The sequence below is a fragment of the Sparus aurata genome, chromosome 7, assembly GCF_900880675.1.
Source record: "Sparus aurata chromosome 7, fSpaAur1.1, whole genome shotgun sequence".
In the NCBI taxonomy this organism is placed as follows: Eukaryota; Metazoa; Chordata; class Actinopteri; order Spariformes; family Sparidae; genus Sparus; species Sparus aurata.
In genome coordinates, this window is record NC_044193.1 from 15,224,567 (window position 1) to 15,238,423 (window position 13,857).

Genomic DNA, 13,857 nt, shown 5'->3' on the forward strand with positions numbered 1-13,857 from the left:
TTTGCCGCACATTTTTGTGAAAACAAGTCAAACTGACCAGGATGTCTGAGATGGATGAAGATGCAGTCTTGTCGGATGTAGAGGGAGAGGAAGAAACACGTCGAGACGGAGTTGGAGAGGGCGATAAGGTATAGTCACCTGAAGAACAACCTCTGATTTATAATAGCCTCACGTCATTCACTATTATCGCCCCACTTTTTGCAAATAGTTAAAGATACTGTACAAGTTGGACTCTAGTATTGTGGTATTATGGCTCTAATTTGTATTACTAATTTTTAAACAGGTGGAGTAAACAATCATCAAATCATCTATTACCTACCCCAAACGTATAGGTCAGGCCATGTATTTAAAAGATAAGTTCACCCATAAATGAAAATTCAGTCATTGTCTGCTCAGCCCCATACCGACAAAAAAGTGGAGTTTTGTAGTCCACAAAACATTTCTGGAGATTTGCAACAAAACAGTGCTGCAGCATTCTCCTAAACAATGGAGGTAGATGGGGACTTGTTATATATTAAAACTATATTAAAATTCCCAACTTATTAAGTTGTTATGCTTAGAAACTCAAGAAAAGTTTTGTAGACAATGAAACTTGACCCAACTTTCAGTCGGCATGGAGATGAATAGATGATGATTATGTTCACTTTTGGGTGAATGTATCCTTTAATTTGCTCTTAATTGCCTCCCCTACCCATTTTCAAGAAACACTTAGAGGCCTCCAGTTTATCCAGATGTCAGATGTTATTAAAAGCATTAGTTTGTGAATATGCACTATTTAACATCTAAGTACTAGCTAGGAGATTATTTGCCACCTTAACACTGCTCTGAGGCTGTGTTGCTCCCACAAAGCGTTGAGGTTGTGGATGTTTAAGTTTAGAGATCACTAGTAATTCACTGGAATTACTTTCTGGAAGGGTTTATTTATGGTTTAAACATTCCATGGGTACCTGTGAGTTAAAACCAACAACACTTTGGGTGATTATAATCCTTCGATGTCTTCCATTTCACAGGTACAGGTTTGGAAACTGGCCCAAGAAACCATACCATCTTATCCACCTGGAGCGGCTGGGTATGGCAGGGAACAGGCTGACAGGACTGGACGGCCTGGATGTGCCTGCCTTGGAATCCTTCAGTCTTACTGGTTTGTCTATTAGTTATCTGTTCGGATAAGTGGTGTGTTTGTTTAGCAAAACAATAGTTATGCACAACAAGAGAAAGTGCAGGTCAAGGGAGAAAAGCAAGTAAGATCAGCTCAGTTAGAGTCAGAACTTTTATTTCCTCCAGAGTGCTCCAGATAAGGCTGCTACTGCAATCAGAATCGGAATCAGTATTCCTTTATTGTCCCACAAACGGGGAAATGTGTTTGCCACAGCAGCCAAAGGACAGTAGTATTTAAAAAAAAAACCAATAACAATATTAAAAAATAATCGAATAATTAAAAGGTAAGAAATAGAATAGAACTCCTATATACACATATACATATTATGTTCATATGTGTATAGGAGATCTATATATATATGAACATAATATCGTACATATGTATATAGAACTCCTATATACATATGTACGATATTATGTTCATATGTATATAGAACTCCTATATACATATGAACATGATATCGTACAACCTCCTCTGGTAACCTCATTTACACTTTGCTCATTGAGAGTTTTGTAAAGTGAGGTCAGTCAAATGAGGGATATTATCATTATAACTCTTCTTAATCAGCAAGATATTCTTCAGACACCTGGTGCCTAATCCAATATATATTTGAAAGGCCCTGACATAACTCTGTGGAACCTCTCTGGCAGACAATTAAAGTGTGCTGATTCTCCTCACCCTAGCCCATCTTAATTCTCTTTGTGGCCGATGCTTAGCTAGTCTTTCTCATGGCAATTCAGGAACTTACAGAGGAGGAAATTTCCAAACGATAAAGACTGGTTATGTCCAAAAATGAGGAAGTGTTTCACTTCCTGAAAGGCATGGGCCTGTGTGTGTCTGTGTGCTAGGTATGTGCCTTTAGGTATGTGAGTATCTTGTATTATTTGTATAATTTGTAAATTCATACATTAGGGCAGCCAGTGTCATGTTCTTACATGTTCTCTAATTTTTAAACAATACACATTTTTAACATTTTAATTTCTGATATATTAATTTACATTATACAAATGCACACAATCAGCTGGAGTGACAAAGCTATGGCAGTGACTTGGGAATAAGACATAAGTGTTTGCAGGCCACACTATCCTGTGTTTCCCTGAGTAAGGATGAGAGAGCAAAAACTGCTTCCACTTCCCTGTTGGCAGCCATCCAGCTGCAGCTTTAAAGGGACAGTGACATGCAATGGACCATTAACTGCACACCGAGGACCCTGAAGACAAAGCCCATTGTATTGTGTAAAAAAAAACCAAAACGTTGTTTATGATAGTAGTTTGATGTAATCTCAAGTCTCCGGTGATATTTCAACACCTTGCCGTCACACCTTTACCACAACACAAGGAAGTCAGGTGGACCTTTTCGAGGAAAAGATTGCACAATAATGTTATTTTCAAGTCTTTTCAAAGTGTGCAGTGTAATTCCTTTTAATTATAATAACAATGCCATCTAACTACATAGGTGTCTCTACGATGTAGCTATCTCTAGTGATACTGTTGTTTTAGGATCTTTGCCCATTTATTAGGGATTTGTAAAAAATAAAAGAAAAAAGAAAAAGAAAAAGGGAAATGATAAGAAAGAAGTGACCTCAGATGTGTGTATTTCATGAACTGAGAAGGATTTATGAAAGCAGCGTCTCCTGCGCAACTCACCACAGCCCCTCCTCCAATCACTGGAGAAGGGGGGCGTGGCTGCTACAGGAGACATAAATCCCCCTACCTTCTCTCGGTCTTTGGGCAGCTAGCAGCGTCGTGGCACAGCTCTCAACTCCCGACACCTGAAAGCACCACCTGCAATAACCAAATTTAACTTTTCAGGGCAGACTCGGTTCTCAAGAAGCGAACCACCCCTCCCACCCAGACACGATGACTAGCTACCACAAACCCGACGAGAAAACCCTGCAGGGGCTAAAAGACGTCGCTAACAAGCTCAGGATCCTCTCCATCAAGGCGACATGCGCCTCCAACTCTGGGTAAGTCATTCAAAGTTACGTAAGGTTGAATTATTAAAAATAAAAATAAAAATCACACAGCTACATACGAATAAATATTGGGCGATACAAGGTGTAACGTTCACTTGCTGTAGGAGACGCACGTTGTTCTTGCGGGCCCCGGTTGCACGTGCTGCAGATTATCTTAACGCGGTAGAACAGCTAGCGAGTAATTATGCTAACTTTCATAAGTGTTGAAGCTAAGATGTGTCGTTTTAAGTTTGGTCTCGGTCTACTGCAGTTCAAGCTAAGACTAGCATAAGCTAACATTTTGTGTGTGCCCGTATTTTTATTTAATATTTTTTTTAAAGCCGCTGACAGATGAGGAGAACAAGTGACAGCGTCTGTATCGATAGTTGGGTTGTCTGCAGTAAGTGCGAGACAATGTGTCCCTTTCAGCGTTAGCTTGATGAAACTTCCTCGTTAGCACAGAGCTGTTTCTTCTAGCGAACTAGAAATCACATGATCGCGCCAAAGGACGCGTCTCGTGGTCCCTTTTACACTCCAATTTAAAGTTGCAGTCAATTTTAAAATGCCAAACAGACACACAGCGATTGAATTACAGTCAGGAAAAATGTGTCATGCATGATAAGAACCACCGTAGTCAAAGGGGCACCTGTGGTGTTGCATCATCCTTCATGCCCGAGGGTTTTTGGTAACCAGATTTCTTCCTCTTAACTGTCAGAAATGTTTTACTGTATGTTGACGCATGGCCAAGTGAACAAAGTAAGTTGCGTCATTGAAAGGGGTGTAATTTTAGAGCTTCTGTTATCCAGAGATTATTGTAGCCGACCTTTTGACTTCCTGGTGTGCTGCCAATATTATGATCGTGTCTATACATCTGTTTACAAATCAGAATTGCCTGTAATTAATCGGATGCATCTTATTAGCTGGTTGTCACGTATTCAGTCACACTTGTATATGGCATTTGTGCAAATCCAGTAACCGTCGAACAGGAAATTATTGTTGGCAAACCAGTTCTTGTCACTCCCTTAATTTTGTATGATAGTCCAGGTGACTATCAGGCATCCCATCTTCCATTAAACAGGTTTGGCACCCTAAGAGGTCAACACATAATGTGTCTCATTGTTTGCTATGGAACAGTATACCTGAGCATCTCATTGCTTGGTTTTGGGATTCATGAGTTTACTTCGATTTTTCTTAGCAGGTTATCGATCAACAAAAGAACAAAGGGTAAAGAAGGCACTGGAGTCATTTATTTAGAAAAAAAAGACTAAGATAAGTGTGTGAAATAAGAAACTGGTGTGTTTCCAGCATGGTTTAAATGATGCTATTTGTAACTTAACCCACTTAGGGAAGCTGAGATCCTGTTGAGTAATGTGGGATTTCTAAACACTCAGCCCGATGCAATAACTAATAGTTTCACAAGTTTGCTTATTGTTTGTTTTTATAAAGGCTCTAGATTGTGAGACTTGATTTGATGTTGCAGATTAATTATTATATTCCTAATCCCAAATAATGGGTCAAATGTACTCATTTGGAATGGTTTTCCTGGAATGACTGACTTTTTTGTGTGTTTTTTTGTTTATTGTCAAACTAAAACCAAGTGCGAGGATGCCTAAATGTTGTAACACACGCATGTGCATGGTGTGTGAATTTATTTTTTTTTTAATTTCTTACTGTGAACAGTTATCAACAGGTTGTCAATATTTTTCTCTCCTCAGTCACCCAACATCATGCTGCAGTATGGCAGAGCTCATGTCTGTGCTCTTCTTCAACACCATGCGCTACAAAGTCGAAGACCCTCGCAACCAGTGTAACGACCGCTTTGTGCTCTCAAAGGTTGGCATACATTTCTTTTCTAAAGATGAATTGATAATTTAAAATTAGTCGGCTGACTTTAAAGATTCACCCCTCCACCTCTTGATCTCAGGGCCATGCTGCACCTATCCTCTATGCTGTCTGGGCAGAGGCGGGTTACTTGAAGGAGTCCGATCTGCTCAACCTTCGCAAGATTGATTCTGACCTGGAGGGTCACCCCACTCCAGTAAGCGAAGAACCTGAGAACAGAAATAATATAATGTAAAAGTCACTTTTTATATCTGGATTTAATGAATTCCCTCTTGTTTCCCAGAAACTGCAGTTTGTTGATATGGCCACAGGATCTTTGGGACAGGGCCTTGGTGCTGCCTGTGGGATGGCCTACACCGGCAAACACTTTGACAAATCCAGGTGAGTATTTAAAAAATATATAAATTAAGAGGTTAAAAGATTTGCAAATCCTGCTTTTAAAAGCTGGTATATGGAAATCTGGACCATCTATTTAGAGATTTAGCTTTCAACAATAGTCATTGATCTAAGTTTGCAGGGAGTGTCCGGCTCCTGTCTAATAAAAGCTTGTAGGGTGTGAGGTCAGGACATGCACGTATAACATGGAGACGGTGTGCCAGATTATAAGCATTCGTCCAAGAGGAAGTTGGAGCTGGAAAGGAGGGAGATGAACTTTGAGTCTTGAATCCTACTCATTCTGCCTCTGGGCTAACTCCATCTAGACCGTCCCTGTAAATGTAATGATGTCATGCTTACTGTATAATTGGCAAGAGCTTTGTTTACCAAGAGTGTTATGGCTTGAGTGGTAGGCAGGGAACTCCCTCCTTGTGGTGGTGCCTGATGCCAGGTAATCCCTTTTAATGGATAAGTCTGTAGTAGTGTCGTAATTGTGTTTAAAGTACACGCCAGCAAGAGCCCTCAATGATGCTAAGAGGTGTTTGCGATACTCTACAAGTAATGAATGATTGTTTGAGACTAAACTATCGAACACGGATGCTTCTGTTGGAGTTAATTCATTGCTGTTGCTGATTTTGACGGGCAGTTTGAGTTAAATAGAAATCTAAAGTAGTAACTGGTGAGCCTTAATTAAACATGTTGGTGCACAACAAAGTTGGAACAAACATTTTTCCTCAATGTAAATGTTTCAAAATCAAGTATTGTATGGAGACCTGTCAAGATTTTGCACTGCAGAAGAATGCAATTGTTTAGACTTTGATATAATAGAAATTTGTATGGATAACTGCTCTCAATAAAGTAGCCTATTGACATTACCGTCAGAATAAGACCATACAGTGCAAGACCCTGTGATGGGAACAACTGGCATGAGATCGATTGTAATGTTCTTGAGTAAGACCAGTGACTTGTTCTGAAATGCGGTCATTGGGGTAAAAGTTCTGCAATCCTGTGGTCTGCCCTTTTTTTGAGAAGTCCACCACCAGCCTCAGCTCAACGGACATTGATTATGACATTTATTTTGTAACAATTTCGTGTGATTTGTTCATTGAAGAACTATGCTAATATTTTGCTTTTCTGTATGTGTTATAGTTACCGTGTGTACTGCATGTTGGGCGATGGAGAGTGTGCAGAGGGCTCTGTTTGGGAGGCCATGGCCTTTGCCTCCCACTACAAGCTGGACAACTTGGTGGCTGTCATCGATGTCAATCGGCTCGGTCAGAGTGAGCCCACATCCCTGCAGCACGACATGGAGACCTACCGCAAACGCTGTGAGGCCTTTGGGTCAGTACCAAACTTCCTCAGCTCTTATCTAATATTCTTGGAAACACTTTTAGGTGATGGCCCTGAATACACATCAACATCAAACCCAGACTTTACTGTCCTATTCGTGCATAATACAGTCTCTGCAGTGAATAAGTTAAAAAGCTGCTCCTGTGGATTTTAATGTTGTCTTTTATTGAACTTCATGGGTTTAAATTTCTCTTGGTCACCCCTCACGAATAAGGTTTTGCTGTCTGAATTCCTCTCTACCTTCCTGCCCTCTTGACCTTTCTGTACTCTCTGCTCCCCCTTACTCAGTTAATAACTTGATGCTTAACCTGTTTGCTCAGAGGTTAATATATCCATGTGTTTTTGGTTAATAATTGTTGCGATGTTTGGTAGAATGTTAAAATTGTTGCGATGTTTGGTAGAATGTTAAAATTGAGCCATGTTTTTATAGGTGGAACACATATGTTGTGGATGGACATGATGTGGAGGAGCTGTGTAAAGCTTTCTGGCAGGCTCAGCAAGTCAAGGGCAAACCCACTTGCATTGTAGCCAAAACATTAAAGGGCAAAGGACTGAAAGGTAAGTCTGATTTTCAGATGGTGAATATTTGAAGCATTTTCTTCTTTTTGTATTGTCATTAAGATTCTTTATTTCTTGTTTGTAGATATTGAGGATAATTTGAACTGGCATGGAAAGGCCATCCCCAAGGACCGGGCTGAGGCCCTCCTTAAGGAACTGGAAGCTCTGATCCAGGTCCCGAACAAGACCTTGTGCCCTGAGCTGCCTAAAGACGATGCAGCACCTGCAGACCTTAGCCCCATCTTGCTGCCCTCACCCCCAGCATACAAAAAGGGAGAGAAGGTACTTTCAGGCGACACCCAGAGAATGTTTAACAATGGATAATAAGCCCCTTCAACGGTCACTGAACTGTCTTTGGGGGGTTTAAAGGCAATGGTGTTGAGCGAAAAATTTCAGTGTTTGCACTAACTTTTTAACCTACAATAAAGTCAGACCTATTTAACTCCCATTAAAAAAATAAATGAATAAGGGCCAGTTTTTGGAAAATGGTGAAGTCATAAGGGGCCAGACATTAACATTTTGTGTCTGACCTGTAAAGCTAGGAATTTCAATATGTTAAATCAATGCACTTAATTTTTTTTCTCTCATTAGATTTTTTTTTTCAATGGACATGTCTATGAAAGGAGAAAATGAATGTACCTTTTCTATTCTTTGGAGCAGGTGGTCAGTTTGGCTTTCAAATTCCCTCTGCTTAGTAGCCTAGGTAAAAAATAAATTGAAATGGCAGCATTTTTTACATGACTAATGAATGGGCCAATAAGCAAATAATGATTGAAGCGCCAAAATACGCTTAAAGGGCCACATTTTGGCCCAGGGGCCTCCAGTTCAAGAGGTCTGACATAATTGTTTTGTCATTATTACCTTATTAATTTTTCCTTCCTGTCCTAACAGGTGGCCCCAAGGCGTGCGTATGGTGTGGCACTGACCAGGCTGGGCCAGTCAAACCAGAGAGTGGTGGCCCTCGATGGAGACACCAAAAACTCCACCTTCGCTGAGACCTTTAAGAAGGCCTTCCCTGACCGCTACATTGAGTGCTTTATTGCTGAACAGAACATGGTATGTGTTACAGAAGACCGACATGAGAACTCACTTATAAAAGAGGGTTAAACTTGGCTCACACTGTTCACTACCATAATCTGCTCCAAACTGGTCTAATCTGTTACTATTCATTCTGCAGCATAGTAATCCCAGCCTCTCACTGCTGCCTGTCACTTGCAATTGCTTAATCACATCCACTTACTGTCATTAAGACTAACTCCTATCACTGATGTCTTTGCTCACTGCTGCAGGTTGGAGTGGCCATGGGCTGCGCCACCCGTGACCGTACGGTTGCATTTGCCAGCACGTTTTCCGCCTTTCTTTCCAGAGCCTATGACCAAATCCGTATGGGTGCCGTGTCCCAGACAAATGTCAACCTGGTCGGGTCCCATTGTGGAGTCTCCATTGGTAAGCTTTCTGCTTAAGCGTTAACATTTTTCTTTAGGGCAGTGTGTGTCCCCTCTCTGACTGATGTTACTCTGCCTTCAGGTGAGGATGGCCCTTCCCAGATGGCTCTAGAGGACTTGGCCATGTTCCGTGCTATCCCAACATGCACTGTATTTTACCCCAGTGATGCAGTGTCCACAGAGAGAGCTGTCGAGCTGTCAGCTAACACCAAGGTTGTTAGGCACCCTGTTGTTGATGCTTGTGTACCAAGTTGTATTCACAATGATGTGGGAATCACATTATGTTCTAACTCAATCGCTACATTTTCAGGGTATGTGTTTCATCCGAACCAGCAGACCAGAGTCTGAAGTCATCTACTCTCCCGATGAGAAGTTTGAAGTGGGAGTAGCCAAGGTAATAATCAATACCATGATCTTGCACTTTCATCCTTTTGCATGAAGTATCCATTAGTGACGACAACAAGACATACAAGCCTGACTGCCCTCACTTCACAGGTAGTGCGTCAGTCTGACAAGGATCATGTCACTGTTATTGGAGCTGGTGTGACTCTACATGAAGCCCTTGCTGCTGCTGACATGCTGGCAAGTGAAGGTAAGCTCACACTGCCCTCTAGTGGATAGAAGTAGGTATTTTTTTTTTTTTTTTTAGAGCTACATATTTTAACCACCATCCACAATTTTTAATGTTGAGTAATCCACTGGATGGAGGCCTAAGCTGTCCAGTTAGCTTATTATGCCTATAGAACATGTCAAAGTATCATTTTCCTATAGGGAAGAACATCCGTGTGATTGACCCGTTCACCATCAAGCCCCTGGATGCCTCTACCATTCTGGCCAGTGCGAGAGCCACGGGGGGACGCATCATCACTGTGGAGGACCACTACAAAGAGGGTGGGTAGCAATGTCCTGCAGTTCTGCAGTCATGTGCACAAATGCTTGAAGTGCTACTGGTTTGCTCCAAGTAGTGTTTTTAACAGTTTAGTTTTGTGCAGATATTTTTCATGATCTACAGGGGTCCAATAAGGGCATCACGCTGTCCTCTTGAATGTGAACTGATTTGTTTCTGCTGTGTGGGTGTACTGATGGCCTTTCTCCTCTGTCCAGGTGGTCTGGGTGAAGCAGTCCTGTCAGCAGTCGGCGAGGAGCCCGGCATTGTTGTGACCAGGATTGCAGTGACCAGTGTTCCCCGCAGCGGAAAGCCCCAGGAGCTGATGGACCTCTACGGCATTAGTGCCAAGCACATCGCCAACGCTGTGCGCCAGACCTTTGCAAACTGAGGACTGTGACTGACTTCCTGGAGATGATCACATGAAGACCAGTAAACTGATGTGTATTTAACTGCCCGCTTGTGGCTTTCACATAGTGCAGCATATTAACCCTGCATTATTACTCCACTGTGTGCACCTATTGTTCTTCTGCAACATTCCTTTGTTGTATCCTGATACATTGTCAAAATGCTGTCTTGCAATTTGGCTCGGACAAAAGCATCATTGAATACTATAAACATTGTTCGTTCACCATCATACCAGCAGCCCTTCCAGATTCAGGCCATGACCATCATTTTCTGTTTCACATTCCTTACAACCATGCCTCATTTCTTCTCACTTTGCTTAAAATGGTTACTGTTTGTCATAAACTTAATATACTTTATACATTTTTTTTTAGTTGTTTTCTTCAGCCCCAGTGTAAAAAGCTTAGCCGGTTTAGTCATGAACTGTTAACTGAGCATTCCTCCTTTGATTCCTGGCCGCACAGCCATCACACAATGTTACTGGCGTTCTAGGTCTACAGTGTCATCCTGTTTTTGATGTGATGTGCTGAATTAAAAATAACAAAACCAATACGGTTGTCTTTGTGGTTTGTCATGTTCAGTTGATTAGGTCCAAGTGCCTTCCATTTTGATCTAGCACCACCAGCTGGTTTATGGTTTTCACTTAACCATTGAAATATCTGATCTACAGGATGGATGAGCACAACATTTTTTACAGACGAGATTTTTTTTAGCACCCTTGTAATGGAGGATTTGTCTATAAGCTAATGCCTTCAAAAACACCCAATTCCCATCAGCCTCATCTGTACCCAGTGTTTAACTGCTATTAGTATGAGTCAGCTGTTGAAACTAGAATGGTAAACATCAGCCTGTTAGCATGCTGGCTTTAGCATTTAGCTCAAAGCATCACATTTCGGTTCTGTTTAAAGCTGCTCTCATTGCTGTAGACCAGTGGTGCAGTAAGTACTTTTAAATAAATGGAATATATCATAAAATATGAAAAATACTCCATTTGTTCTTCATTCAAAACCTAAAGTAAAATCACCCAAAAAGTCAAAATCACCTGTTTACAGCTAATTAGCAAGTGTTGGCAGGCTTAACTAAAAGACTGTCAGTGTTTTATGTTTTTGGGCTAATATGTTGAATTGTGTATGTTCCACTTTACTGCTCTAAAATGAGATGTTTTAAAGTTGAGCTCATTTTACAACTTTACTTTCGAAGTTTCATATATTACTTCCTCTACCAGTATTTTAATACTTAATCCTTCACTTTCACATTAAAAATCAGTAAAGTTGTTTTTCTCAGGGAAAACAGGAAAGGTGTGACGAAATGTAATCTGAAAAGAAATGAGTAACTGAAGCCTGTCAGACAACTTTATTGGAGTAAAAAATTACAATATTTGCCTCTGAGAAGTACTGGAATAAGAATATAAGGTTGCAAAACTGCTCAAAGTACCTTAAAGGTGCACTCGCAGACAGTTCTTCAGTAAATATCAAATCTCATTGTTTTAGACTCTTAATTTTGTTGTTTACTGAATATTTGGTGAAAGTGGCTTTTACAGATATGTGTCATATGTTCTGAGCTGGCAGTGATCAGACAGGCTAGTATGGCACAACTTTATGTAGTGAGAAAAACAAGGCATGAAAATTGTGCTGAGGTGTCAGATAAAGTGAAACAGGTCACAGCAAAGGCGGTAACGCATGTTGTGTGTCCTACACCAGTGACTGGGTTAATGATGTTGGAGTGCACTGTTCTCTGCAGTGGAAATTGTTAATCCAGGGTGTTTGTTAGACTGAGGTTAAGGAAAGGGTTGAATGTGGTCAGTGGATTACTGGACGCTCCTGTCAAGGTTTAAATAAATAGTCTTGGGACACATCACTGTTTACCTTGGATGAACACGTCAGGAGTGTTTCAGTGTTTAGTGTTAAGTCGTCCAATGGGCCATTTGGAACATGTCTGGATTTAGCCGTCGCCTCTGACTCATCAGCTGGAAAAAACAAAATCAGCCCCCAAAAATGAACACATTAAATGGACGTAATTTATATGTTCATTAGTGATGATATCGAGGGAGCTTGTTAAGCTGTTGTCTGGGAGATGACAACATGCGCGCACATTTTTTGACAGATTTAGTGTGTGTATGTGTGGTTAGTGAGCAAATAAATTGGGGTCTGTCAGCAGCTTTCACTCCACAGTGAAAATCCCAGCTTGGCTCGACACTCAGCCAGTGGCACCTGCTTGGCTTGGCGGTGAGTGTGCGGCTTACACACTCCAGAGTACATGTGTAAGCATCCTCCCAGACGGTATGCATGTACAAAAAGAAAAGACTGAGCCTCATCGTTCATTTCTCAGGGGTCCGTGTTTGTCTTCATACGTAGACGCTAGAGTGGAGCTTCGCCAAACAAGACTGTCTCTGAGCTGAACTGTCTACCAACTCTGTCTCCCGTTGGAAAACGTCCAGGGTCAGTCTGGAAATACACAAAACTGACAGTGGCTCACAAATTCATGTCTCAACCCGCATGATAACTAGAATCTGTCACAGGTGTATGAAACTCATTGTGTTCGCAGTTTCTGTCTTTTGCTCCCTGTCTGTCTTCTCATGTCCTCCACAAATATCTGCTTTCCACCTAAAGTCAGCAGACAGTTATGACAGGGCGAGGAGATGAGGAGCAGGGCGGGTCTGTATATTTCATGGTGCAATGAACCAGGGCCTTTATTAACAATGTGAGAGTTGTTTTTTTTGTTTTTTTCTACCTCTCCGCCTCCTAGATATTCCTTCCCACCGTCGTGCTCTTTCTTTATTTCAGCTTCCACTCTGAGTTGGGGGCATGTGCTATATGCTTAAGTACTGCTTGTAGAAACTGAACCTGAAACTGAACCCAGCCTTCACTGCAAGTGTTCATAGTCTCTAATTCTAGGTGTTTTTTTTTTTGGGAGACTTATACTCCCGTGTATACTCTCACGCTGACAGCTCCTCTGGGTTTCTTCTCTCGTCTGCACGTTCGGTGGATTTGCCTCATCGTTTTGGACTTGTCTCTCTTGAACTGGGTGAACATCCAGCCATGCAGATGCCAAGGAATTGTATGTTATTTATCTGTCTGTGGGGCACAGTTTTGTCAGGACAAGGCCAGAACTTTTTGCAGGACATGGACATGCACTTGGAGACCTCATCTGAGTCCCTTGAATTAGAAACAGCATCCAGTCACCTGCCAGGAGTAGATACAAGGGTGACACATGTTTCAGGTTCAGCCGTCCCTGCTGGTAAGTTCCTGCTTTTGTCTTTCAATTGCTTCCTGTTCCTGTCTGCATGATATTGGTTATTAAATGCTTTAATAACTCAACTTTTTCTTTCTTTCTTTCTTTCTTTATCTGCTAATCTGTTCTGGTGGATGATTGGTGAAGAAGAAATTGAGGATGAGCGTCTCGTCTTGGAGGCAGAGCAGGAGAGGCAGCATCCAGGGGTGGATTTCAGGGAGCTGAAGGCCGGTAGGAGCAGGAGAGGTGCCTGGGGGAAGAGGATACACGCAGCCACAGTGGAGGCCGCTGCATATAGAATAGTATGGCACTTGGTTCTGCTGTTGTGAACACAGATTTCAAATTTAAATGTATTTGATTTTAAGTTGCACATTTTTATCCGCCATGTGGATGCGTAATATTCTGGTCCAAGGCTGTGTTGGTTGTGATGTCCTGCTGGTTATCGTAGGCGGGGCTGGGTCGACCCCTGATGGGCTGGAGGAGGCGCGGAAAAGGAGAGGAGACCAGCGCTCTCATGGCCGTCCTCAAGGAGCTTCACGCTGAAAAGTGGCGGCTGATGGATCAAGGGAAAACACAAGAGGGGGAAGAAGAGGAAGATGATGATGATGAGGATGATGATGAGGATGAGGATGATGAGGATGAGGATGAGGAT

General features: G+C 41.8%; 1 protein-coding gene across 1 annotated transcript; it reads left to right on the forward strand.

Annotated features, from left to right (window-relative positions):
• Positions 1-2,846: 2,846 nt before the first annotated feature.
• tktb (transketolase b) lies at positions 2,847-10,524 on the forward strand. Its single transcript, XM_030423559.1, has 14 exons — positions 2,847-3,125; positions 4,829-4,946; positions 5,038-5,151; positions 5,239-5,336; positions 6,480-6,671; positions 7,111-7,238; positions 7,324-7,520; positions 8,130-8,294; positions 8,528-8,684; positions 8,766-8,896; positions 8,994-9,077; positions 9,179-9,275; positions 9,455-9,574; positions 9,788-10,524. The coding sequence occupies exons 1-14, from the start codon at positions 3,019-3,021 to the stop codon at positions 9,958-9,960; spliced, it is 1,881 nt and encodes a 626-aa protein (XP_030279419.1). The 5' UTR covers positions 2,847-3,018; the 3' UTR covers positions 9,961-10,524.
• The last annotated feature ends 3,333 nt before the right edge of the window (positions 10,525-13,857 follow it).

Coding starts and splice junctions, on each gene's coding strand:
- tktb (XM_030423559.1), top strand. CDS start 3,019: ATGACTAGCTACCACAAACCCGACGAGAAAACCCTGCAGGGGCTAAAA. Junction 5,337..6,479: donor AAACACTTTGACAAATCCAG/GTGAGTATTTAA, acceptor TATGTGTTATAG/TTACCGTGTGTACTGCATGT. Junction 7,521..8,129: donor CATACAAAAAGGGAGAGAAG/GTACTTTCAGGC, acceptor CTGTCCTAACAG/GTGGCCCCAAGGCGTGCGTA.